General features: G+C 45.7%; 1 protein-coding gene across 2 annotated transcripts; it reads right to left on the reverse strand.

Annotated features, from left to right (window-relative positions):
- Positions 1–4,202: 4,202 nt before the first annotated feature.
- LOC125948034 (photoreceptor-specific nuclear receptor-like) lies at positions 4,203–27,485 on the reverse strand. 2 transcript variants are annotated; one of them, XM_049673661.1, is made up of 11 exons: positions 26,041–27,485; positions 23,463–23,624; positions 23,141–23,378; positions 18,192–18,295; positions 11,447–11,561; positions 9,116–9,837; positions 6,015–6,115; positions 5,832–5,942; positions 5,617–5,766; positions 5,376–5,540; positions 4,203–5,301 (listed from the first exon to the last, which is right to left on the reverse strand). In XM_049673661.1, exons 1-11 carry the CDS (start codon positions 26,105–26,107, stop codon positions 5,119–5,121), a joined length of 2,118 nt encoding a protein of 705 aa, XP_049529618.1. In that variant the 5' UTR covers positions 26,108–27,485; the 3' UTR covers positions 4,203–5,118. The 2 variants fall into 2 exon arrangements, with proteins under 2 accessions (XP_049529618.1, XP_049529619.1); XM_049673662.1 differs by lacking the exon at positions 26,041–27,485 and adding an exon at positions 24,031–24,144.
- Positions 27,486–27,516: the final 31 nt, after the last annotated feature.

Raw genomic sequence — 27,516 nt, forward strand, 5'->3', positions numbered from 1 at the left:
TTTGTCAAACCGGCCAAGCAGCATCTCCAGCACGTAACGCAGAATTTCTTCTGCAGGCGCTGTTTTCAGGATGGCGTCGATGTTTTCAGGGCATTCGATTGTTGTATCTGCGTACAAACTACCACAAAACATTAAAATACCAATAAACAAGTTCATTTGTTTTTGTTAATGAAGCTCTATGCGTAACGCAAACACGAGTCAATTGCAGGTCGAGTTGAAACTGTGACGAAAAACGTTTTCGGAGCGGCCTTTTATATTCAATCAAAGCCCCTTTCCTCACACGAGTTTAGCGTGTGAACATTTCGATAAGTAATTTGGTGGCAAATGTGGTTTCCCCAGAAAAACAGTTATGCTTCATTTGTTTCCAGTGTGCGCTTATGATAGGCTATTGCAATGTTGAGCTGTCTTGCAGAAAGTTCCTACCCCTGGTATGAAGGCATTTCGATGATAAGCGAGTGATACGGCTTGCTTCGTCACGAACTCGAGTACCAACCAGCATTGATAACCGGCGTGCTTAAGGAGACGCTCTTGCTTCGAGCTTCATAGTGAATTGGCCATCGCAGAATGCGGTTTGCCATCGGGATCGGCCTTGTTGACGACGACTGATCACAGCTGTTCCCACGGTCAGCTATTCTCACTGTCAGTACTTATCGCCCACTTCCGCCTATACAAGGTCACTATTTGAATAACATATGCCACAGTTCATTGCCTCTGGAACATTTGGCGACTTATTGCAAAAGTGAACTTGGAGTGAAAAAAGTACCTTTATTATACCGTTCCGTGCCCGTTCCGTAAACCGTTAATCTAAACCAAAAAGTGAGTATTTAACGAGTAAATCAAAAAGAGTTTTAAAAATATCGATGATCGTGCTTTATAGGACGACTAACGATTGCGTTTTGTAGGTTCGTCATATATTTTTTTTTTATTCATTTCATTCCACGGTCTACTAAGATGTTCAATAAGTTTGCGTTGACCATTTATAGCCCCAACGCACGGTGTGAGCGTTCAAATCGTCAGCAACGAGCATATGAACGAACAACATAGAACATGATAAGCGAAGTTCGCGAAGGCATTTGCAGCATCCACTACGTTCGAGCATTGGATTGCTGGGCAAGCCTCGAGCCAAAGGTTATCATTGCGCGTGTTTTTGTGTGGATGGATGATTTTCCATTAGAACCGATCTCAAGTCAATGTTTCATGTGGTTGGCGGCGACTCTTCATTATAGCGCGATAGACTCATATGCTCCCGCATGGCTTATCAAATGGATTGTGCGCAAGTGTTATGATTATCGCTCATACTGTGCTTGCTCTCGATCGCTTCGTTCCTACGGGAATCAGAGGAGTAATACAGAAATCGAAACAGTATAAATCGATACCCGGAACAGTTCAGAGGCTTTCTTCTGATTTGACTTCTGATCTGATTTTATTTGAGCCCAGGACCACCGAAAGCGCTCATTCGGTTCAGTGACTGACGACGACGACAATGATGATCCCTCTCTGAAATCGCATGTCCACCGACACGGGAAGGCCACCCAGCAGCAGCAGCCGCAGCAACAGCAGTCGTGGGTCCTGGTGCGCTACCGGCCACAGCGCAGTTCCGCACGGACTGACCCGGTTCCAAAAGCGTGGCACGGTGGTTGAGATGAGCATACAAATTGACTCATAACATTAAAGCCCAATCGATATCACCTGGGGCGTGCTGGTGGGTGAGTTCCTGTGGAGTGGATAAATGAGGATCTGCGGAGAGGAGAAACAGAAGAGAAGCAACCGCGGACCGGACCATCCGGGTGATCTAGCTGGGCGATCTATGCACTCCATGACTCCGAACGATCGAGGGCCCAGGGAGTGTCTGCACCCCCGTCGATATTAAATTATGCTGGATAACATTTTGCAATTTAATGAATCGCTTACAGTCGGAGAAAATTATCCTAATTTGCGTCCTCGCAGGAGAGCTTCATTTTATTTCAGGTTTTATTCCACAGACCGTTCCGTGGCTACCGTTAGGTACAATACTCGGCATGGCGATCCCCGCAGAATGCATGCTGTTTGGGATTGATTTTGGGGCTTGATTGAGACACGAGCCACGAGCGGAATGCAAATAACAGAAGTAATGTTTGGCAAATCAATAGTAGAAAGTTGGTTTATCTGTTGGAAGCTTGAACATGGAACTCTGAGAAACGTTTCTTAATAACATTATTAATTAAAGTATACCGTCCCGATGGTCGGCACTTCAGTGTCGCTTCTTTTATTATCGTCAGTTAGTTAGAGCTAGAGTGCGTTTCATAATACTAGTCCACCCCTTGTTTGGGGTTCTGACACCAAAGCTATTTTTCATAATTGAAATTGTGTTTCCTTTGGTGAAAAAGTAATCCATTATTTTAAGGTGATGTTATAACGCCTCGTTCTGCTAGAATCTGAACACACAAAATAGGTCCTATCTCTGCCAAAAAATGAATTATAAAGAATTTAAAGGTTTCATTTTGTAGGTTTTTTTATTGCCTTTAGCCTGTAGGTCACATCATTTGCTCTCTTGTTGCACATCACCCTCATTTCAGTTAGTCTTTATACATTTCTGATATACTTTTTAAGTTTACTTGTGATAATTGTCCAATAGAAATCGAGGGATGGATTTTTTTAATTAGTATTATACACAGCTACCTAAATTTTGCCAAGCTTACACAAAATCCTTTTCTGGAGACACATTTAATTTGTTGTCACAATTTCAGATCCCATCTTAAACCATCATCTAAGAGAGTAAAGATGTTAATGTAGTGTGTGACTGTACGAAAAGAGTTCATGTAAATGATTACGGGACTTTAAACGTCCAAATACACTGTAGAACCTTCAGCGTGTTGCTTCGTGTTGTTCGGTATGATACTAAACATCAAACGACCTTCGACTTGTGACTGAAATAAATTCTATTTCGGAGTTGCTTTAGTGGGGAAGATCATTTTAATCCGGTCTACGTTTCATTCAGCTAATAATGCTGTAGCTGTAACTAAAGGCGTTATCCTTTAGGAATTTCAAATATTTTCTGAAATACTTTCTGGTTAGAGTAACGCAGCATAAAAATGTTTAAAAACAAGTTTGTATACGAAATTCTGCCCTTGAAAGCCAGAACGGCCCTTGGGTACTCCGCATCCATGATGCGCGGTCTCTCTGGTACGGCCAAAGTATGGTGAAAGGGTTTAGAATCCTTTTTCGTTGCTCCTTGGTCCCAAAAGGTTTGGCTAAATGGCTAAATTAAAAAAAAGGCGGATGGTAGAATGAACTGCTATACATTTAACAGAATAATTTTCAATCTAACCACCTAATAAAAGAAATGATTAGTTTTGTCGAATAAGAATCGCGAAAGAATATTGAATGACGATGTCGTGGCGAGGAACGGAGAGCCGTCTAATGGGGTTTTTGTTTCATTTAAAGGGGGGCTTTGGTTATTTCGGGTCAAAAAAGGACTTATTTTTGACGATTTTTAGTGCAGAAACCAAAAAAACTCGGTAAAGAAACGGTAAAATTTGAAATTGCTGAAGTGCTGAAACGAGAGTTCTAAACGCACGAAAGACGGGTAGAGGGCGCCACTTCGGGTATCTTCGGCTCCCGTTTGGTACCTCGCTTTTGTACCTCGCTCCCGTTTGGTACCTCGCTTTTGTACCTCGCTCCCGTTTTGTACCTCGCTTTTGTACCTCGCTCTCTTTTGGTCTTTTGGTCGAAAAAATGAACGTCGGCTTGTTTGCCTTTGGCTTCGGGTGTTTGAATTTGAAACGACCGTTAACGAACACGGATTGAACATGCTTTTCTACTAGATTGGATGCCATGAACGTAGTTTTGCATAAATCTCCCCCAAAATAGAACCAAATATTCTTGAAAAGTTGTAGTTTAATATGACATTCACTTGAAAATATTAAGATGACTGGTTTCTTTACTAAAAATCGTCAAAAATAAGCCTTTTTGGTGCGTATTACCCTTGGGATTGCTTATTAACTTAAATGAAACAAAAACCCCATTAGGCGGCTCTCCGTTGTTAGTCCATTACCCCATTGATGAGTGATTCATTGTTCTTATTCGACAAAACTAATCATTTCTTTTATATTTTATTTATAGACGTGCAGAGATGAGAGTACGTAAATGCTTAAAGCATCACAAAAAACTTTACTTAATAATCAGCGTTCTCATTGGCAGACAGATCATAAGAAAACCACGCATCTAGTTAAACAATCATTCGTTTATTCGTTCATTGGGTTTTGTGTACTTGATGTATATCATTACATATCATTGCATTCATTGAAGCTACGTCGGTGCAGAATACATCATACAACTTAGGCGTAAAGCGTTTAGCTAACTAGGCCAATCCAACAGTTTTGCAGGTCGCGGCAACCGATAAAAAATCGGTGCGCCCAATTTATTCGCGATGATAAAACGCACCGATGCGTTTGCCATATTTTAATTGCCGAACCTTGTCAGTGCAGGGAAGATTTTTAAAATTAGAAAATAAGCAGCAAACCACACATCATTCGCGCCTCTCGGTTCAGCGAATCGTAATTAACTAATAATTTGGTGCGGGCGCCGATTCAATCGAATCTGTGGTTTTCAGCATTTTGCCTCCCTTTTCCATTGACTAGTCTACCGCTCGCTCGCTCGCTCGTTCTCGTTCATCGGCACGTTCTAGCCAAATTACTAAACGACATAGAATAATAATCAACCATGTGTAGTACGTACGTACGGTATGGTCGCTAATCAGCGTCACTCCTATCCCTCTAAAGCTGCCCCTTTCCCAGCTAGGCACTGCATGTCCTAACATAATTTACGAAGGCGAAGAAAAAAAACCGAAATTGGCGATCCGCGAAACGGGCGAAACCAAAACGGCGGTGGAATATGTTTTACTGCCGGCCAAATGAACACGTATGGCCCTCTCGCCTTCCTGCTGGTGACCGCATACTGATCCATTCCTCCAAAACCACCATCCGACACTGACGGTCTAATGCAATTTGCGTGCACGACGCGACTCGACCGAGTTCCTCACTTTTTTGTGGTCTCACGATGCGTCACCAGCACCAGCAGCATGTCCTCCGCACCGCTACGGCCATCGGAGCTACACTTTACCAAGCATCTACTGGCAAGCTAGTTTTTGTACATATCACAAAGCACCTTCTCCATCGGGGTGTTGCCGATCGTTTTCTGAAAGTAGATCGATTCAATCTTCTGCGAGTTGACGGCCCGGAGTAGCGGCAACATCAGCAGCAACCGTCCGAAGCGTGCGATCTGGCCCGGGAACTGGGTGCGCGAGTGTTGCGCCAACATGACCTGTGGGTCAGAGAGCGTCAGTGTGAGCGTTAGTTCTTCCAAAAAAATCCCGCAGCTAGCCAGCACTGTCCTACCTGAGCCTGATCCTGCAGGTTCTCGATCTGGACCGGATCCTTTAACCCCCGGGCCTCGGAGCGAAACAGCACGATCGCCTTCATGCAGGCAAACTCGGCCGGATCCACCATCACGGACTTGAACCGGCACAGCGTATCGTTGAGGATGCGAAGATCTTGCGCAAGCTGCGTAGAAGCGGAGAAGCGATCGTTAGACAAGTGCTGGTGATGTTGGTTCCGTGCTCTAGATCGTCTGCCTTACCTGCCCTGGTTTGAAGAAGCCCGAGTTATTGACGCTGTTGCAGTGCTCGTTGAGTGAGAAGAGCGTACAGGCGGTCGTATCGATCGGCATGCACCACTGGATGGCATTCAGTAGGAACAGTTCCGCCCAGGATTCCTCCAGTAGTATGACCTGTTAGTAGAAAGAATCCGTTTTAATATGGCGAAGGATACTGACTTCCAGCACCTGATGCTAACCTGATCCCGAAAGGTAAGGCTCGCAAAACTGGGCAGATTCTTGGCCCACTTGACGGCCATAAACAGCAAACGGGCACTCGTTTCGTAGATCGTCTCCTGGAAGTTGAACATCTATTGGAGTATGACAGAGTAGCATAAGTATCGCGCGTCGTTAATGTCTCTCAATCATATTCTGCTACTTACAGGTGCCTGCCCGTAAAACGGATGGTTCATCAGGCTGGGGATGTTGTTATTGTTCTGCGCCGGATCCGTCTCCTCGTCGTTGGTGACATCGATCGAATCGTCTAAGGGTGAAGGAACATGTGAAACCACCATTAAAAATTTAAATCAAATCTAATCCTCCTCACAAAACCGTTTAACTCGTCCCGTCCTGTACCGTACCGTATGCCATCCTCACTTCTCACCCCTCACCATTTGACAAACGATCCCATCCCGCCTGATCCCGCCCCTTCCGTATGCCGGCAACAGCCGCATGGACCGAATGGAAAACCCAGTCCGTGTCCGGATATCAGTTGCACAGTTCACCCCGCAAAAAGGAGATTTAACATTCAAGGGAAAAAAAGGAAAGAGTCACAGCCAGGAGTGAGCTGAAGGGATGCAAATACCAGCGACGGGCGGTACTTACGCGGTGGCAATGAAAAATAAAAATTCAATCAAATAAAAAGCCACTCTGCCACGCCACACCACGGGCTTTAGGTGGGTTTGGATGGTGTCCGGATCCTCTGAGATGTCGAAAGTTGTGGAAAGAAGGAACCAAAGCAGGAAAAAAAACATCATTTGCATCCTCGCCCTCGTTGTGAGGGACAAAATGCAAAAAAAGCAAAAGACCACCGCCTGCTGTTTGTAATCCAGTAGTCAGGTGGAAACTACCACCAAGAAAAAAATGTCACAAACTCCCAGTCACGTGCTGGAGCAGTGATCCTTAAACTTAACTCATTTGCTAAATCACAGGCTCGCTACTGATTGATTGCGGCATTGATTCGCTTTCGTCTTGAATTCTGCCTTCGTCGATGACACCCGTCGAGGACGGCATCCCCGGCATCCATGATTTTCCAGTTTCCAATTGTTCCAGCAACCGTTTAGTACAACGCCCGTGTCACCGTCCCGGTCGACGGTGACACAGTGAGAGGCAATTTAACTTTTTATCACCATTTTTACAACCAACGTTTCCAGCGCCTTCGAGGACGTGATTCGTGCGCAATACTACGTTTCTCCCTCCCAAGGGAACAGAAAACAGTGGCAGTGGCAGTGACAAGGAATTGGCAAACACTGCCGGAGCTGATGCTGCTGCTGCCTGGCCAGCAGTACTCCCTGGCGTGTGACTTCGATAGGGCCGAAGGAATGTCTAATGATTCATCGATTAATAAGCCTTCGGGGAGTTGCAACTGCACATCCGCGCGGCTCGCACCAGCGTGGCGCGTGTGTCTGGTGCCGGGATAGATGATTGATTAATTGAAAAGCGTGTAACGGGTGTGTGTGAGTGTCTCGTTTCCGGACGATAGTCCCCCGGGGAGACTCTGTTTTGATGTAATTGATGGTGCTTAACGGTAACGCAATCAACAACAATTGCAACAATACAGCAGCACCAGAGGCAACCAAACTTAAATTTGAAATAAATTTATCAGGTCTTTTTCGTAAAACAATCAATAATAAATCCTGTGGCGGTTTTCAATCGTTTAAAAAAAGTTCTTTCAATCGCAATTTTTACATGTTTACAAAGGTTTGAGATTTTCGCAAATGCTTGCAAAGGTTTGAGAATATTTTCGTTAAATGAAAATTGAGCCTCGATTACGGTTTCTCAAAACGGAGACTCGAATTTGATAAAAAAAAACATCTTTCGTCATCGTTTTTGGCGATTAAAAAGCAAAATAAGTTTTAAGTGGCAAATTCTGTGGGCAGAATTTTCAACAATTTAAACATTCTAATGAATGTTAAGCTCTGCTTCGGGTTAACGCTATCTTTACTTCACTATCAGTAAGTTGGAATACGTTGAAATCACTTTATTTAAAAAGATTGATTATAATCTGCTGCACAATTTTAACTGCTGTTCATTCTCAGCATTATCGCGATATTGGCGCAATATGCTTCTCGTACTGGTTCTTTTGAACACAGCCTTTTAATATAATCTCTTTTCTTTTAAATTTTTAGTTTTTGGGCTACTCAAACGAAAAGCGATGATGCCATTTTTGCTTTCATTTTGTTTTGGCCAAATTGGTTTCACCATTCGAGTTGTCAAACGTTTGAGTCTCAATATTGAATTGAATTGATTGTCCTTATTGAAGCACAACAACACGATGAGTGATGAAGGAACTCCATCGACCAATACCATCTCAATGGAACCATCCTATACACACTCCAACTTCCGACGCAAATCACGAACTCAACCAAGGTTCATCGAAAGGGATGCTAATCCACCGCGGTGGCGCCTCACCGACCGGCCGACCATCCAACCGGTGGGATCATTTAGCATAACAACATAATGATTTAGCAACTCTACGGCCACCCCTGGCCCTTCCGGGACTTCCGGGAAAGGGGAAAAACTTACAAACAGCTCTCCGTTTCGCTCCCTTCCCTGAGTGAAGGCGTGAAGGGAACTACTTGGTAACTTCGGATCGGAGAGAGAAAGACACCCTTTTTCTCTCCCTGGAAAAGGGGTCGCGCCACATCCTTTCACCCCATCTCCGGGGTCTCGTTCTTCCCCTCTGCATAAGGCTAATGGTGGCTTATGAAACCATAACTCTACTCGACGCTGCGAAAAGGATCATACAAACTACCGAACTGCTCCGGCCACCGGTTTTGTCCTCCCTTCTCCTTGGGCCAGACAATTATTTATGCGGTATTAAAATACCCGGAGAAGTGACAAATAGTTATTTTATGCCCTGCAGGGCCGGGACCAACCAACCCCCGCGGCCCACCAAATGCCGCACGTAGTCGAAAGGCCGCCGAAAGGCCGGCGCACTTCATTAGTTAAATTAATTTCTCGCCCAAAAATCTCGATCGGCGTCAGCGGTAGCGAAAGTTTTCGGGTCGTCTCTCTGTCCCTGGAACACCCGTTCGGCCGGGAGGAAGAAGCGATCGATCGATTAAATTATGATTATATCATTTTATGACTTTCCCAAACGATGACACCGAGGATGACGATGTGAGCGCCAAACCGATTGTGCAACCGATTGTGCCGAAGCTAGAAAGTGATAAAAGTTCCATCACGCAGATTGGAATGCCCCGGGACGGGTGTCCCACGAGAGATGCCAGACCGATCGACCGATGCTGGAGCGTAAACTTACCATCATTATCATTCATGTTGTCCTGGTCGAGGATGGGACTAGCGGAACCGCACGACGATGAACTGTGCTGACCACCACCACCACCTCCGCTACCTCCACTGCCTCCGCCACCACCACCACCGGCCTGGCATTTGTCGTGTTCGCCGCTTGTCGGTCCACCGGTGACACTTCCCGGACCTCCGGTACCGTTGACGGGAGTGCCGGTGAGATGCGGTGGTGGCGATCCACCGCCACTCGGTGACTGATCACCGGCCAGCGAGTGGGCCGAAGAGGAGGTGGTGGTGTTGAGGTTCTCCGTCGAACCGGTCGAGGCACTGTTGTTGTTGTTGTTGTTGTTGTTGCTGTTGCCGTGTTTGTTGTTGTTGCTGTCACCGGCCGCTCCGTTGATGATGTGTCCACCCGAGCTCAGCAGGATGCCCCCACCACCGCCACCACCATCTCCTCGATCCGTACCACCACCGATTGGTCCGGTTCCGGTGGTGCCGCCATTGTGGCCTCCTCCAATGCCCATCCCGACGCCATTGAGGTTCATCGACAGACCATTCGCTAGGCCGTGCATCGCGGCATGGTGTGCGTGGTGCGGGTGGTGGTGCGGTAAACTGTTGACCAGCGACGACACTTGGCTGTGATGATGGAGGAACTGGCTGGTGGGCAGGGTGGGTGTCGGAAGGATGCTCGGACCGTAGCGCGACGGTGATAGAAGGGCCAACGATACCGGCGGGCTGATGGGAGAGAAACGTTTGGGTTTTTGGAGGGGTGGGGGAGAAGAACGAGTGTTAGAGAGCATTTTACACAATCACAGATAGGGACAGTGGCTGAGAGAATACTGAGTGGCCGTAATGTAATGAAAGTAGTCTAAGCAATTTGAATTTTAAAGCAAGTGAGATGCGACATAAACATCATAAATCTACATGCTTTGCATAATATCTGCTGTTTCTGATTTACTTGCAGCTCCGTATGGTTTGTTTTTAGAGGAAAAACCAGCCCATTGTTCATATCTGGAGCTTTAGTGACCAAATCTTTTTAAGAAAAACAATGTTTAGCTTGAAAAAAACGATAACTGATCACTTGGATGATGGATTGCATGAGAATGGGCTCTGGATGTGTGCTTTTCCCGGATTAATCCAATTTTTTGTGGTCATCTTTACAAAATCAACGAAGGAATCTTAGAGGTAACAGTCTGTGTGCAATCTCAGTATGCTATAGCGGACCTTCCTACTAATAGGAATAAAATAGTGTGCTCACCGGAGCACCGGATGTTCATCACTAGCCATATTCAACGCCAGTGACCAATTGCTAATCTACTCAACTAAAAAAACATCTATTTTTACCTAAACTCACGCAGTATGTATTGTTTGGATTGCTACAGTGTTCAGGTCAGTTCTTTGCAACAATTAAAGTTCTACCATTTTCACCTTTCGTATGCAACACCTTTTCTTACTGCTTTTTGTCCTGGCAATGTTCAATAACTATTTTTGTATTACGTATTTTGTATTTTGTAACTCAACATTTATTTTAACAAACATTTGCAACGGATAGGAGATAGTTGCGGCTTCCATCGCCTATTTTTCATTTTCAACGCACAATGTGTTAATTTTCCATATAAAAATCAGTCAATCAAACTAAAATACTATCTGAGATGAAGAATGTCGATGGTGTGTTTGAAAAAATTGACTTTCAGTAAAAAAAACAGAATCTAACAGTCAGCTGGGTCGTCATTCATAATTTATCAATAGCCTGCCATTCAGCAATAGACTATCGGAATCAGTTGTTCGAATCTTTTCTAAAGTGCCGTGCAGAAGGTAGGCACAGCTGAGCTAATTTTAGCGTCTTGATTAAATATGTTACAGACTATCTAAAAAAACATCTCCATACGGCAACAACAGTGTTCTAAGGCACATTACATTGAACTACTGGCTTTATGTAGGATGCATCTGTTTTAGTTACAATGCCATTTTCATAGTAAGCATATACTCGAATCCTTAATGTGAATAACAAAAATCAAGTTGATCAGCTTGAAATTCCTTAATGCAAAGGACTCAACAAGTAATTGTTAAACATTGCAGTTATATTTTTACATATCTACGCTCGAAAGAGCCAAGTGTTTAAACATTGCAGTTACTGTAAATGTTAAAACGGTATATTGATATTAAGTCCTTTCAACAACAGAACACTCTTCTTCAATTAACCAACCTTGCTATCCTTCACATTTAACGTCAATTATTGTGATTTCTGTCAATGCATCACGCACAGACCACGCAAGTTCTCGCAATTTTCTCACCCAATTGACACACACACACACATGCGACCGGAACGGGAAGACCAACGTACCCAAACACTCCCACCGCGACGGCCGCCTCCCGCAGGGCACGGCCCTGCTCCATGTCCCGCAGCGCTTCCGGTCGAATTGTTGCCGTATTACGTGGTTGACGCTCATTTTGCACCGCTATCGTACCGCATCACGCCCGTTGGATGGTTGGATTGCATGAAAAGAGATAAAGAGAGAGAAAGAGAGAAAGAAAAAGATGAAGTGAGTTAACAAACATCAAGCAGTAAAAAGTGGGTGTGAAAAGCGTCATCAATTTCGTGTTCCCGGAGCATGTAAAATGCAAGAAGAAAGGAAAGCAGACAACAACCGAAAGAAAAAAAACAATCCCGAATCCCGGAAAATCCCCGGAAAAACCCCTCGGCCTTAATGAAGGGTTCAAGATCGCGAGATCGTTTAGTGGGCCCCAAGTTTATCCCATTTTTATGCATAATTAATTTCGAAACGCGTTCAGCGCACACGCACGCTCCGTACCACCGCCAACACCACCACCACCACCACCACCCTCCTACCAGTCTGGCAGCATACGTGAACGACACCTCCTTCTCGCGGCACTGACTTGTGCGTGTGTGTTTAGCGCACCAACGACGACCACGGGGTTTGTTTCAACTCATGTTACAATATGTGTAATATGTTTGCCGCTCATTATCACCACAGCAAAGGGCCACGCCACCTTAGGTGGCCACTTCGGAGTTGGCACGTGCCACCACCCCGTGGACCGGGTAGCGCATGAAGGGTTGAAACCGGCGTCCTCCGACCGTTTATCAACTTATTTGGTTTATCTGCGGTTAAACGGGGTAAAGCTCTTTTTATGCAAAAGAACCACCGACTGCCATGGCCTTTTTTTAAGGGTCAACTCGCCGTCAGTCCGTTCGATCTCCACACACACACACACACGCGCGCATCACACACGTGCAATGATGACGACCGCGACAATGACGACGAGTTTCCAACAACCAACAAACGCCCATCTCTGGCTCTGTCAACGATGCCCAGAAGAAGTGACGATCTTGTTAGCATAAGCAGCAGCCCTCCCGGTGGGTGGGTAATTCCGGGGGAAGATGTAAAACTGTCACCCGAAAAGCGGGGCCCCGAATTTCGGCAATAATTAGAACATTGTGCTCTGCTGTCAAGCAAGCGCTTGTCACGTGTGCGTGTGTGTGGCCTTGGCTGTGGCTAGCCACACACTCTCTCGTTATGGATGCCTCACTGAAAATCGAAAGTATGAGATCATTTGAATAAATACACACACGCGCACACACGCGCACACGCGAACGAAAAACATAAGAACTCGAAAACGAAAGTGTAACATGTCTGCTGTTTGCCTAACCTACACCGCGCGGACCATCAAACGGCTCGACTCGACTCAGTAGGCTGGTTGGAAAAAGGGAATGTAAATTGTGGTGAAAGAGGAAAGGGGGGGGGGGGTGGAGGCGGGGGTAATTAGGGCAAAAGTGAGGCACTAGGTTGGTTGCCGTCACCGTTTTCCGAAAGTTACCAAATTGATCAACAATTCCTTTCCTCTGTCGCCCCAGACCTCTGCTGCCGGCGGGGTGTATTGCTTGATCGGTATCGGCGGCATTAGTGAGGAGAAAGAGAACAAGAAGAAAGAGAGAAAGAAAGGAAGAGAGGAGGCAATGAAAGAATATGGTGAGGAAGATCGTGTTACTCAAAACTTCTCTGCTCGGTTCTTCTGTTAAAGTTCAGATGCATTTCATAAGTCTTAAAATATTAAGAATTTTTTGGAAAATTGGGTATGTTCGCTTCACAAATCTATAAAACCATTCAACTAGTCTCATGCTCAAGCTTGCACAGCTGCTTATGGGGCAAACTGTTGCCCATACAAGATCAGTTATGACCTTCATTCAGTGAGAAGAACTCTCCATGTTTAGCTGAATGAAAATCCGTTATGATAGTAAAGTATCCTAGGAGCCTCGAGCAGGAAAGCAAACAAACAAAAGATGATCGAACCCGGGGGGAAAAAACAAATAAAAGGCGATCGCGATAAGGGATTTTAGTTGTCGCTCAAGGTGACAAAATCGGGCTGTTTACACAAGCAGCAACCAACAACAATACCAAGGTTAGCACAGCATTAACAGAAAATAGATGAGATTGACGATTGTGAATGAATTTTTAGATTGAAAATACCATCTTTGTCGCCGGATTATCTCAGGATGTGCGATATCCAACAGAGAACCATATTTTCCAAAGCTCAACCAATACTTATTTTACTAATAGGAAACAAAATGATTTTGAAGTACTTTCCGTTTTAAAGTCGATTTTACAACAAGTTTTTCATAATCTCGCTGTAATACTTTTTCGATTTACATCACATGTTTCTCACTCTTGAATGATATCCAAATTGTATGAATTCTCTCGATATTTCATAACTAACGTTTGCATTAAAAAAAGAGACAACATTTTAATGGTGATACGAAAAAACTAAGCCAGATAATTGAAATTTGTAAACTGCATTTGGAAGGTAATTTTATCACCTTTCACACAAAATTCTGATTGCGCCATTCCGAACACCCTTCCGGTAGTTAGCTGGATTTTTCGACATGAAGGTCGAAAACGCGTTTGCATACTTGTTTTTCAGGTATTTCTGTGCTTTGTCGATCAATTCCTTCTCCGTTTTCGCTACACAGTTGTTGCAATAGATGCTACGATTTAGGTTTGGACCGAATTTTTTGATGAGTTGGTGAACGTTGGGCGGGTTCATCGACTTAGGTACCATATCGATATTAACCACTCCATCTCTTCTAACGATCGCTTCGGGTACCAGAACCGGCCAGATCCCCCCAGGGCACGGTATTCCCGTTTCCTGACATGTATTTCTATGTTCGTCAGGTACTTCTGCATTTTTTGATTAGTTGTACCGACCTACCGGACAATCGCACGCAGCGGTGTAGCCATTTATCTGTCGGTCTTCTTCTTCAGCATTCTTTGGAGCTTCTTGGCGCTCAGAGCGTCGGCCATACGGAATCGAGCCATCTCTCGATGCTTTAATTGTTGTCCATTAGTGCTAAGATGCTGTAGGTGCCGAAACAGAAGTCCCCGGAACATCTACAAAGTTCCATATGATGCCCATTTCCGGCGTAGCGGACTACCGTTTTTAAAACGCGCAAATGTCAGAACGGAACAGCTTCACTATTTTCGCCATAACTTTTAGAGTTCTAGTGACAGAGGTTTTAAATTGATAAACCTTTAAACTGATAAATTTAACTTTCAAATGCAGTTTACAGATCTCAATTATCTGTCTTAGTTTGTCTCTTATCATCCTTCAAATTCTGTCTCTTTTTTTAATGCAAACGTTATTCATATTTGATGTTTTATAAAAAAAAATAGCTTGGAAATGTATTGTCTCACATTCGTTATACGGCCGAGTACTTGAGGCATTCAATTTCAAGGACTAACGCAGTTTAAAGAACAAATACTTTCCCCTTCAGAGCACCGATTATGACACCTCGAGTAAGCACCTTAGTTCTGCTAGATCGGTTACTTTCACCGATTTATTGTTATTTAAAGTACTGCGCGTCAAGAATTTGCAAAGCCCTTTCCATCAGCATTCCTGTTCAGCTCCCCGTTTACATGCCGATGAATCGTTTTCCGGTTGAGGAATAATCTGCCGCTGTAATCGGGAGGATTTTTTCCACTCCTTAGAACTCTACTCCCGGCGGGCATCTGCATCCATCAGTTTCACCTTCCGCACCAATTCAGTATGATGAGGGGCACCGACGCAAGTAAAAGAAATCGTAAGACAATCGACCGGAGCAATCGTTTTGTTTCATCTTTCACGCTCATCTACAACCGTGCAACAAGCGTTTCTGGTGTCGTGCTCGTCAAATTGCTACAAAGTTAGCGCTGTCTCTTAATGACAGCAAAAGCAGCGGAACGACGCAAACATTTAGAACAAAACCAACGGAATCGAAGGCAATGCGGTCGGTACTACGGTGAGTACAATGAATAGGGTGGCGTGGCGTGTTTGTCCGTGTGCGGTTTGCCTCATTTGCGTGTGAGGAAACCGCAATCAGTCGCCTCGACTTCGTCTCCGTTCTCCGGAGTTTGCGGACTTTGATGAGAAGAAAGCCATTTTAATGAGCAACACGAATGTCGTCATGCCGCGATCCCCGAAGGCACCACTCCGTATTGGTGTAGGGGATGGGTCTCACCAGGCACACACGTGCCATGTAAAAATTACATTCTGCCAGCGAGGTGTGAACATGCCCACCGCTGTGCCCTCATCTGCCCTCATCAGTTTTCAGTCTTTCCGGTTTGATCATCGCTCGTCATCATCAGCACTTGTAAGCCCGGGTCCTGTTGTGATAAACTTTTGTAGTTGCCTTGCCACAGAGCAACACCCACAGCGCACACCAGCACCCGATGGATGTTGGTTACATTTTTGCATTTTCACACTTTGTGTCCTCGGGGCTTTCGTGTGTTTGCTTTCCAGAGACTTTTCTCTCATAACATCCCAATCGGTAGAAAAGCAGTCTGAAATCAGGGAGAGAGAGAGAGAGAAGGCAAAGAAAACAGACCACGGAGAGGACAGTTTGGCGAATTGTCGGTCTAATCTAGTTTGGAATCTGCAGCAACTTGTTTCGGTTTTCGGTCTCCGTCACTCAAATTACGTGTGGTTTTCACGTAGCCATTTTGCGATGGCCACCATTTTGGTTCCCGTGGGGGTGGGACATCGCCCTCAGGCCGGTATCCCGGTTCTAATGCCGACCGGCGAGCCCCATTCGATGCGACGGTCTAGTGCAGGGAAAAAACTAAAACATGTTTCCACTATACCAAACAGCATAATGCAATTTCCCGCAAAATTGTTTTCATATAACCGTCAGCCAAAAAACGGATAGTGATTGACGGTTGTGGAGAGAATGCCTCCTTCCAAAAGGAAGGTGATTTGGTTGAAGTAGTTTGTGGCAAATTCCGTTATGATCCATCTGTTTCGTCACCGATTTTGAGAGCCGCAGCCGCATTATAGGACTTCGGGAGAGTTCAATGCAGCGTTTGGTTTGCTGGCGATAAGTCGGAAAACGCTTTTCACGCTGTCAGTTTTCTTTTGATGAGACTTTTCTGTTTCGAAGCGTGTCCGCCACTACACTGAGTTGCGGTTGCTAATTTCATTACATTGCTCCAAAGCGCTGCGCATTTCATGTTGAACCAAACTCACGGCATTGGCATAGGTTGAGATATCTAAACAGACTTTAATCGTCGTATAACTCAATTATGCTTTGGTGGAGGGCTGACTGAAGGGATCCACATAACAAAAGCTACAGCAAGGAATTAGGATTTTTGCTAAAGACATCTCAACTCGACGCAGCGATTGAGTGTTCTATGTGGTATAGTGGAGCCCGTGAGATACAGCGCATGTTGGTTCTTGCATTGTTTGCTCTTAGGGATTGAATCAATTGAACCAATATTTTTTGCACAAATTGACTTGCTAAACTACATGAGCAACAAGAGCAATTGTCCTAAACACACTAGAGTGCTGCTGTAAGGCCTTAATTTAACATTAATTATTTGTTTATACCAACTGTTTCGTTTATTAAAATTCAAGTTAAAGAGATAGTATCTTAGAATAAGCGAATTTCTTAGCTTCATTTCACGAAAAATAAATAAAGTTATGTTAAATGAATTATCAATTATCAATTATCTACTTGACAATTAGCAAACATTATCTGCGAAGGCTTCGTCATATTGTGTGCTCTTTTGCTTATAATCTCGAGTTGAAATATTAATATTGCTCGTGCACATTATAAGACATCTGAAAAATATATCTGTCATGTAATGCATAACATTTCAGACAAACCGCCAAACAGCGAACTATGGTTTATGCCATTGTGACAATCTCTAAAGGCATGTTTATGGTCTCATATTTAACTGTATGATACTGATGTAATGGTGTAATGAGGCGGTAGCTAATGAAGATTCATGTTTAATTTTTTAAAATGAAAATTGTAAAATTATCCCCAAAAATGGTTGTTATTGTCCAAGCTTCAAAGTCTTGTCCAATTCTTATACTTTAATATGCATGATAAAGAGATTTTTCGCTAAACTTTCCCAATGCATAACACAAAAGTGTCTCAAATTAGAACATTTTATCATCCAACTATTCTCAGTACTTTCGTTTACTGAAGTCAAGAGGTTTCGAATCAGGAAACACCGTCTATTAAGATACAGGAAACACTGTCTATTAATATACCTGATTTGATCCACAAAATTTCTAAACTACAAATACGTACAAGCTATGATTGCAGCAATAAACAAATTTTATCATATTTAAAAGTTTTGTTTACTGAAGAAAGTAACATTATTACAATAAAATTGACAAAATCGTTCAATTTTAGCAATGTACTCAAACATTGGTGAAAAACAGAACTATTATGTTGATATAGCATCAACAACGATCAGTTGTTGGAATCGTTTGATTCACCTTTTCATCACCTGATAGAGATAGAAATCAAGAAACCGAATAACCATGTCTCATATTTGGTATGGTGAAAAATGCCGCGCCATATTCAACATTATTTTGTCTTAAAACATGCGTCGAGACAAATCTGTTGGCACAAATCTGTTAAAATAACTGCAAGACAATTCATGGTTTCTGACCGTCCTTCAATCTTCACTCGAGTACACTGGCAACAGAGAAATCTTTAAGTAAACTAACAACCCAAAATCAAATCTGCCCCAACGAGACATTCGCTGCATTCGCAAAACCCGCAGACATTATGGTCATTAACTTACCGTCCTTGTTCATTCCCATCGTAAGGCATTTCTTCAGTCGACAGGCCTGGCACTGATTGCGATGCGCCTTATCCACCGTGCAGCTTCCCGTTCCCGCCTGGCATCTGTAAAGCATGGAGAGAGAGTGAGAGAGAGCGAACAGCATTAGCAACGAACCAATGATCCTTTAGTTGATTTAGATGACAACAGCTCGAATTAATAATATTATCTGATCCAACGGGCTCATGTACATGTACCCGCCCCGTTGTTGGTTGCTGCATTGCAACAAAACCCATCGCACCCAAAATCCTGTTACCGGCAACACTTTCCTCTAATCAAACTCATCCCCTTGCAAAGCCCAAGAAGCCAGAGATGAACAACACTGAGAGGTGAGAGAGAAAAGGGATTCCCCCGGTGTGCGTGCGCGATGGTAATGTGACAGAAGTTGAACATTTTCCATGACATATGCGCGCCCCTAATTCCGCAGGCCACGTTTAATCCTCGAATCGTACAACACGCAGCGAGCCGCTCTCGACGGTAACAACAATAGACAACGAACACCGGACAGTAGCGGCCGGTGTGGCGAGTGGCAGACCTTTAATGCCGGATGATCTGTCTTTGTACTTGAAGAACGAAAAGCACCGTCGGACCGTCAGACCGTCAGACCGTCAGGCAGACAACATTTGGTGTGGCCACCCCGCCACCACGGACCCCGGAAAGCTTTGTTCTCTTCGCGTGGTACGTGGTCTACCACGAAGAGCACGACCGGGCAAGCGGAACATCCCTTCCGCGCTGGAGTGGCCGCTTCATCACCAGGCCACTATTGCCACCCTTCGAACGAATGTTAATTGAAATTGAAGTGTCCCGCTGGTGTTCTGTGCACCACAACTCGACATACACTTGCCTTTCAGATACTACCGGTGCAATCTGGAGACCACAAAGACATGAACAAATGAGGAGAACATAGTTCACCTTGGAACTGGAACATCGAAGTCGTCCGCCATCGCCATCGGCAGACATAATGCTACAAAGTTCAATGTGCCAAAGTGGAAAAGCGAAAACCAGCACACATACACACACACACACACACACACACACACACACACACAGTTATCCCTCGGTATCACCCAAGTGCCGACACAATCCAACGGAATGCCAATTCAATTTTCTGTCCCAAATGAAGTCAAACCCTCGCAAGTCGAACAGCGTAGTGCGGATGGCGCTCCACCCCGAGAAATGGCCCGGATTAGGGGTGCTCAGACAAAGCCTAGCCGGCCGGCGGGAGCATCTGCGATACGGTGATGGTGGCCCCTACAAAATGGTGGATGTCGAAGGCCCCCCGCAGTATCCCCAGCAAAGAACGATCCTTAATCCCCAGCACGATTGATGATGGCGTCGGTCCTTTCGTCCACCCTCGGAAGATACTAAGGGACGTAGAAGTAGCACTAGACTGGGGGGGGGAGGGAAGGCGGGCCAAATAATTTATTTCCCGTCGGCAAAAGTAAAAAGTCTATTTGGGGCTGATTGCACACTCAGCACGAACGACAGCAGCAGCAGTCCGCTTTTAGTGTTATTACAGTTGATTCCATTTCGTTACTTCTACGTCCTAATGTTATCGCTCGTACAGAGAGCTCTGCAACGTAAGAAGGTCGCAGCTGCGCCCTGGAGATTGGTCTACAGGAGAAGCTACTCGAGGATCCAAACTAGATTTCCGTTGGATTTCATTCCGCTGATACAGCTACAATGCTACCAGCAATGGTGATTTGTTCTCTGCCACATTTCTCATCTTCTATTTCCAATTAACAGTTGACCGGTTACAATGACTCTTCCTCTTCTATCCATTTCGTTAGTTCAAGGAGCAGGTTCTCTGCCGAAGATCCACTGCGCGGTGAGTCATTCCTGAAGTCTGTTACCGACCCTTCTCATTAATCTTTTCACTTCCTTTCAGAATCGCCTCGTCCGAAATCGTCGGACATTATCATAAGCAGCGTTTAATTTGCCCCGGTTCCCACCGAGTCTATCCTCTAATCCCCGGTCACATCTGCACTTTAACCACAAACAACAGAGCAGCCAGAGACCTGACTGCGCACACTTCACACGGAACGGGACACCAGCTGGCCAAGTGTATCGTCCGCATAATTCCAATCGATCCCCTGAGACACATACCCAGCTACATGCAGACAGGCAGCGCCGCCAGTGATTTCCTACTTTTCATTCACGGTCATTCACGGCCTGCATCCTGCCGCCGGATTTTGAGCAGCCAGAGCGCACACGGTTCACTGGCTCACCGAGCCCTGACTCAGTTCCGTTCAGTCGCGAACACCATTCCGGAGGGGTTAAGCGATGCGTACAGTGCAGACTTCTAAGCTCACCGAAGCGCTCACGATGGTGGGCCTTTTTTGTCCCCCCCACCCAGGGGCAGGGCAGGGCAGGGCAGGGCTTTGTGACTTCAAAACCACCCGGAACCAGTAGACCGGTAAAAAATGAAAAATAATACTTTCATCCGGTCCGGCGGTCATCTACTCTCGTCGAGCATATTCAATATGCAGTTTGTCTGGTTGCTTGTCTGATGGGTTGTCCTGGGCACAGGATGGAAAACTAATGGCTCCCCAAAGGGTTTCATCCCAAGTCCTGGACCCAAGATAGACGTAGTGGTGGGGAGTGGGTGACACTGACAAATAAACTTCAAACGGGTTCATGTCGGCCACATCACATCATCACGCTGTCCACACAGAAAGCGATCTGGATCCATCCAACCACTACACACACACGAGCGAGCGCGCAGGTGCATGGCTTACTAAGCCTTGTAAAGGGGATACCAGAGACCAGAGGTTTTCCCTCGTGACGACGACGAATCGCGCAACGTCGCTCTACGCCTGCTACGATGATGTACTGCTACTGCTCACTACCAACCGCGCCGGTGTACCAGTGTGACTCCAAAACATGCCGACGGGGACAAAATATCAAAATATTGAATCACGAACGAACGTATGTCCATCTGCGGTGGGCGGTACAAACCAACGAGGGTGCCAAGGCGGATTACGTCGGGGATTACATTTTTATGATTTATGGAATCCCCCCCCACTCGGTGTTCGTGGACCTGGCCGGATGCTTGTAAGCACGACACTAGCACGAAGCTCGAGTGCTGCAGTCGATGTTGAGTTTTATGTGACAGACCTCGGACCGGGCCCTGGTATGCGAGCGAGAAGATGGAGAACCGATTATATACCAATGCACACACCGCTGGGACCGCTGGGAATGGGTCCCCATTTTATGATCCGGCCATAAATCAGACCCCCAGATGTGCTGAAATCTGTGGGAAGGGCCTGGAGCTGGAGAAAGGGGACTCCAATTCCGGTGGATGCCAGATAATGGCAGTTCCGGGGAAAAGTTTGCGCGCCACAAAATTCCCGGCGATGCTTTTGGTGAAAATCGAAATTTTCAATTTCCAGTTCCAGTCCAAGGGGACATTTCCGGTCGGGGCGCGCCGAACGGTGGCATATGGTGGTAGGTGGCCGCCACACAATCCCGTACGTCAATCCCTGTGGGAGGTTCTCCGTTTTTTTTTCTTTTTCTTCCCGTTTTTGAAACACCAACTATCCGTGACCATAAAATATCAATTAATCATAACACCATTTAGTGGTGGGTAATCGGTTTCAAGATAAGAGTAAAAAGAGAGGGAGAGAGGGAGACTGTTTGCCAGCTTCGGCAATTCACGCCCCCGGGTTTCGACAGACGCGAGGAAGGAAGGGTAACTCCGGTAGAAACTCGCACGCAAATCCTACACCAACTGGTCATGTTTTAGAGAGCACGGACCCAGGGAGTGCAAGGATGAGTATCGGCACCACCGACCACCCAGGATCTGCCCATTGTCTGCCCAGAGACGACTAGCAGAGGGCCAAGTGCATTAGCTGGTGCCCGGGAGGGGCAAACCCCTGGCCACACCGGGAAGTAACAATTGAATGGTAACATCTGATCGAAATCGCTCTAATCTGGCAAGACCACTTCCCCTTTCCTCTACAAGCTCTCCCTCTGTCTCGCTTTCTCGCCTTACCTCTCTTTCTTTTCCTGCTTCTCCCAGGAACCGAGGGTCGAATTGTTGATTAATTAGAATTTAATTTATTGAGTGGCACTCTAGCTGTCTCTTGCGCCGGAACAGGGGAAACACCAGACACCGAGGGCACATAAAGCTACACGCAGGGAGGAGTAGGGTGCAGGGACGACCATCAAGGAGCCACGCGAATTGTGGCCAGTCATCAGTCACGGCAAGCTTCGTGGCGTCGTAGCGCAGGACGTTGTTACAGAACTCTCCGCTCTGCGCGGGTTAAATTGATACCAGGGATTAAGTTGTACTGACTCTTTCTCTCTCCCTCATACACACAAATACACAAACATATTATCTATGTTCTACGCTCTCTAGCTCGAGGACAGACTCTCGCACCCCTCGCTCGCAGGATTTTTTTCCTATTTTGATGCCATTCCTGTATCTGCCTTCGCACCCTAAATGTTCTTATCCTGGTCCTGCTCGATGGGCTTGTTCCAACAGGTTCCCGGTAGGGTGGTCCTCAGCCGGCACCAAATATTTACCAACAACTACCGTACTTGCCGAAACCGAAATAGCCCCCAAGGCATCGCCGGGCCGGGTTTGTTTACTTGACGCTTCCGACGCCGGGGGTTTGATTGGAAATCTATTATTCTATTTGCCACACTAAAGAACCAGAACACTCTTTGGTCTGGGCGGACATGACTTTCAGCCAAACAATGCACGTGTCACTGGGCTTAGGAGTGAGCAAAACAAGAACTGGCACGCGAACGGCCGCCGAAGTGACACTTGTTTTTGCTCTCGGAATCTCAAAATATTGATTCAAGGATTTTGCATCGATGTTTAGACATAAGGGAACTGATGAAACTAAACACACACGGATTGGATGGGTTCATTTTGAACGTGCAGAAGGAACGTCGCTACTCACCGATAGATCAGCTTCCGACGGACACTTCGTTTGAAGAACCCGGAGCAACCATTACAGGCCAGTATGCCGTAGTGCTTGCCGGAACTGGTGTCCCCGCAAACCACGCAGATTAACCCAAGGTTCTGGGCTTTACGGGCCGATGAACTGGAGCTCTCGCTACCGGATGGACCGTGCTGTGGTGGCCAAGGTAGCAGACGGTTCTGCGGTGAGTAGCACGAGATCGGTGATCCGCGATGATCTGTTTGGGGCAGTGAGTAAAGAGTAGAGTGTTTGTAGAGAAGCTTGTTAATAAATGCGTTGTGACGGAATACAAGCTGCTTACCTCCTTTACCGGATAGACCATTCTCCAGTGCACCACCGCGAAGTGAGCCACCGTGGCCGGCCGTCGTCGCCGTCGTCGAATCGTCGATGCTGAACGTCGAGCGACCTGCGTCCTCCTTTTCGAGCTTCTCGTAAAAGTCCGCAATCGAGCCCTTGCCGAATGCTGCAGAGAAATCGCGGGAAGAGGAATAAAAATAAAAAGTTGAAGATCAGTTGGGGCTTCCAGTGCGCCGATCAGCAGTTGCACCACACCATCACCGTCTGCATCATCTTCATCTTACACTGATGAGATGTTTGCGGTGAATCAACAGACGCAATACAAGACGACGAGTTGAACCAGCTCGTCACATTGACACATTGACAACCGAATTTGTTACAATTTGTTTTTAACATCCGATCCAATGGCACTCGCCATGAGTAAGAAGCTAAACATGGCGGGCCAGCGACACTCGCCAGCAACATTGTCAACACTCCAGTTCCTGGAGCAGTTCCTGCTCAAAATTGCGATGATGGACACTGTGGACCAGCGGTTGATTTAATAAAAATTAGATCGACAATAACTCACGCACACCACCGTACGGGCCATGGAAAACGCATTTCCTTCTCGGCCATTTGCTGTGGATCGCCGCTCCCTCGCCGCTACGCTGTGATGACAATGGGCAGCAACAAGACGAAGACGTGACTGCCATCACCGAGTACTCGTGCTACTACTGGCGCTACAGGCGCTACTTCTACTGCTGTTACTGTTTATGCTAATCAGAAGGCTAGCACGGCAACCAGCTTGCAATCTTCCTTCTTCGTCCGTCTTCCCCTCCTGCTCTTCTCGTTATCTCATTAGCCAGCACGGGCGAAAATGAGGTTTTCATTTTGATTTCCACATTTAACACTTTATGCTGATTCATGCAGCGCCAAGTATGGCAGCCGTTCAGGTCAGGTGACGAATTTCATCACCAACAGAGTGGGAGAAGAAGAAGGAGGAGGAGGAGGAGACCGAAGGCCATCTGTGACAACAGCATGGTGTGCGCCAAACCGCACAAACAGAACCACCAGGAGCCGGAGCTGGACTCAAGCAGGCAGTTCGCGGTCGCGAGTCTTACATCCGCCAGACGCGTGATATGCCAGCGACTTTGGTGGCACCAAAAAAAAATTGCCCCAGGTCCGTGTCTGTGACCTGTAGCGATTGGGCCTTGTATCGAGGGTAATCTTCTTGATGCACGATTTCTTGTTTTTCTTCGTCTCTGAACCGCTCGAAGATGTACGCGACGACTTAATCGAAGGTGTTTTGTCGCAGACTTTGTGGAACTGGGAGCATTACGGTGCAACTTTGAAAAGGTATAAATAGGAGATCAACTGTATCAATAACAGCCGGTATCGAAATCCATCACGGATACAAGGCATCAGCAGGTACCGGGCAAAAGGTACGCTCTTCGCCGAGACCCCCCCGCCAGACAGAACTCTATGGCGTACCTGTCAAACAGAGCGAAATGCGTATGATTTGATCGTAGGATCGTTGTCGTGTCTTTTGTGCGATCAATTCAAGTCATTGTGCAGCCATTGGTTGTTGACTTATCGTAACATCCAAGTAGCTTCTATTCGGCAAATGTCTAACAGGCATGGTATAAAATGTTGCAGACGGCCATTTTTTCATGCTTTCTTCTGTAAAAATAGATTGAAGCAATATCTCCTTTTATTTTGACGGAAAATAACAATTGCGACATTGTTGTTGTAGATAGCATGTAACATTATTTAACACGACAGCAAACATTTTAATATTGATTTTAGAAATCAGTTGTTGATAACGACACATATTTTGAATCATACCTAATTTCGTTGATTAGAGTCAAACATTTCTTTTAAATTATAATCAAAATGTATAGTTTTCGATTTTCTAATTCTTTCTATTAGAATATGATTTAATGCTTAAATTAAAATACGATATTGCAGAATGTATTCTAAAGTATGGCGTACATACTCATACATTCTGTACATTCTGTACATAGAATTACAAATAATTACGGTAAAGTGTAAATAAGGCAGCAATGTCTACTAAAACCTGACAGTATCTACGGTATTTTAACAAATGCCATGCCTGCAACAGTCACGGTAGGCTAGATTTCACTAGATACAATTCCTTTGCATTACATATTATGTTTAAACATATTATGTTAACTCTCACAGTTTACATTGTTTTAATATGCCTTTAGTTATATCATTGCACGACTTGTACAGCTATTCAAGCAATTCCATTCCTTTATGAAATGAGCTTTATCTAAAGAATCGTATAACTGTAGTTTTGTACACGATTCACTATCAAATTGCAGAGAAAAATAGCACTGGAAACAAGTGAAAGGCATCATAAAAGGTGAATAAAAACAAGAAAATTATGTAACTAAACCAACAAAATGAAAGGTTGATCAGTCACTCCATCGAAGCGTACAATTTTATCACCATTTCGACAGGGTATCGACATCGAGCATAACACATTTGCAGAATAGAAGTTTAACCTGTCCGTCGGTCCGGTATGACATGATGCTCCAAACACTTGTTTCTCCCCGCCCCTCCCCCCTCCCCACACTTACCATTTTTGCCCTCCTGCAGTACCGTTGAGCCTTCCATGCCACCGCCCTTCTTGCTGAACCTAAACATCCAAAAGCACTTTCACGCGAGTACGATGTCCACCGAGGAAAACCTATTACCATCCCATTGACCTTTGATCCCACGGGGGGGGAAGGGAGGAAAGTGTCTAATCCACTCGCGGACCTCACTAGCCGTCCGATTAGTGGCCTCTTCAATCGCGCAAACCGTCCGACGGAGTCGTAGTTGGAGGTCCGTTTTTTTGTCGCGAAAAAACAATAATGGCTGCACTTCCGTCACTTCACTTCACGCTGGGTCCAACACTTGGAGGCAGAAGTCTGACCTAGTCGTGTACTGGTAGTATCCCAACTAAAAACCTAAACCTCGAACCGATAACTACTGACCAGGATATAGGCTGGCTGATAGTTCGATGTCCCGAAGTTCCACGTTGGCAATCGAATTAACTGCTGACCGATCAGACACTATCTGCATGCAGTGACGACTCCGTTTATTGCACTCAAACCACGCACCAATGTGCGTATACTAAAACAATGCAGAACGCCGCAGGTGCTTCGATGCACTAGGCACTAGGTACAAGGTTTTCCGGCGGAACGACCACTGGTTCGTCTCGTTTATCACTTCTGCACTTTGGTGTGTACCGGTCGTCGCGGATGATTTCTTCGTCAGCCCACGTCACACCACTAATCCGGGGTCTGTTGTGTTGAGCGTCCACTTTTTTTTCCTCCCCTTTTGTTCCTTTATTCAACCAACCAGCGCAAAATATGCCAATAAAAAAACCGATCCTTCACACACACACGCACACACACGTATCACTACAGCACGATCAACGTACGATGCATTCCGGCGGCAGAAGTGTTTTTGGCATCAAGATATTGCATTTGGACATTCTCGTTTTGCACGTTTCGCTTTGGTTGCTTTGTTCGCGTTAGCTTGGTTCTATCTGTGGACACACCACCGTCGACAGAATGCATCCGTCGTCCGGAACGCACACGTCGTCGCTGCACCGGCTACTAGATTCGGATCTGCGTTCGATTATCTGCGAGAAGTCAGCACACTATACTCCCCGTTAATTCGATAACGCCGTCGATTGATCCGCAACACACAACGGACACACCGGACCGGACGAGACCGACGACTGTGACTGTGACGCGTAACTCTGCTGTCGTTGTCGTCTACTGCTGCTGCTGCTGCTGCTACCAGAATCACCGGGAAAAATGAAACAATCTTCGGTGCAAGCGGTCGGATGCGCTACTGATGTCTGCTAGTGCTGGTGCTGGTGCTGATGCCACCGTTCCACGCCGTACGCCTCTCGACAACTGACCGATCGGAAGGGAAAATTCATGCAATCGGAAATCTATGATTCGTCCTCTCTTGACGTCGAAAGGCCACATTTTTTACCGTTTGCCACTTGCCTAAGCCGCTAACTCCTCCCTATTGCTCCGTTTATGTACGTAGTAGTA

The sequence above is a fragment of the Anopheles darlingi genome, chromosome 2 (assembly GCF_943734745.1).
Source record: "Anopheles darlingi chromosome 2, idAnoDarlMG_H_01, whole genome shotgun sequence".
Taxonomy (NCBI): Eukaryota; Metazoa; Arthropoda; class Insecta; order Diptera; family Culicidae; genus Anopheles; species Anopheles darlingi.

Excerpts from the sequence above, each read along its gene's own strand:
- LOC125948034 (XM_049673661.1), bottom strand. The coding sequence starts at position 26,107 with ATGTTTAGGTTCAGCAAGAAGGGCGGTGGCATGGAAGGCTCAACGGTA. Across the intron at positions 11,562-18,191 it reads GATGGGAATGAACAAGGACG|CGGTGCAAAATGAGCGTCAA; the intron begins GTAAGTTAATGA and ends GCGGTACGATAG. Across the intron at positions 9,838-11,446 it reads GTCGCGGTGGGAGTGTTTGG|CCCGCCGGTATCGTTGGCCC; the intron begins GTACGTTGGTCT and ends CTCTCCCATCAG.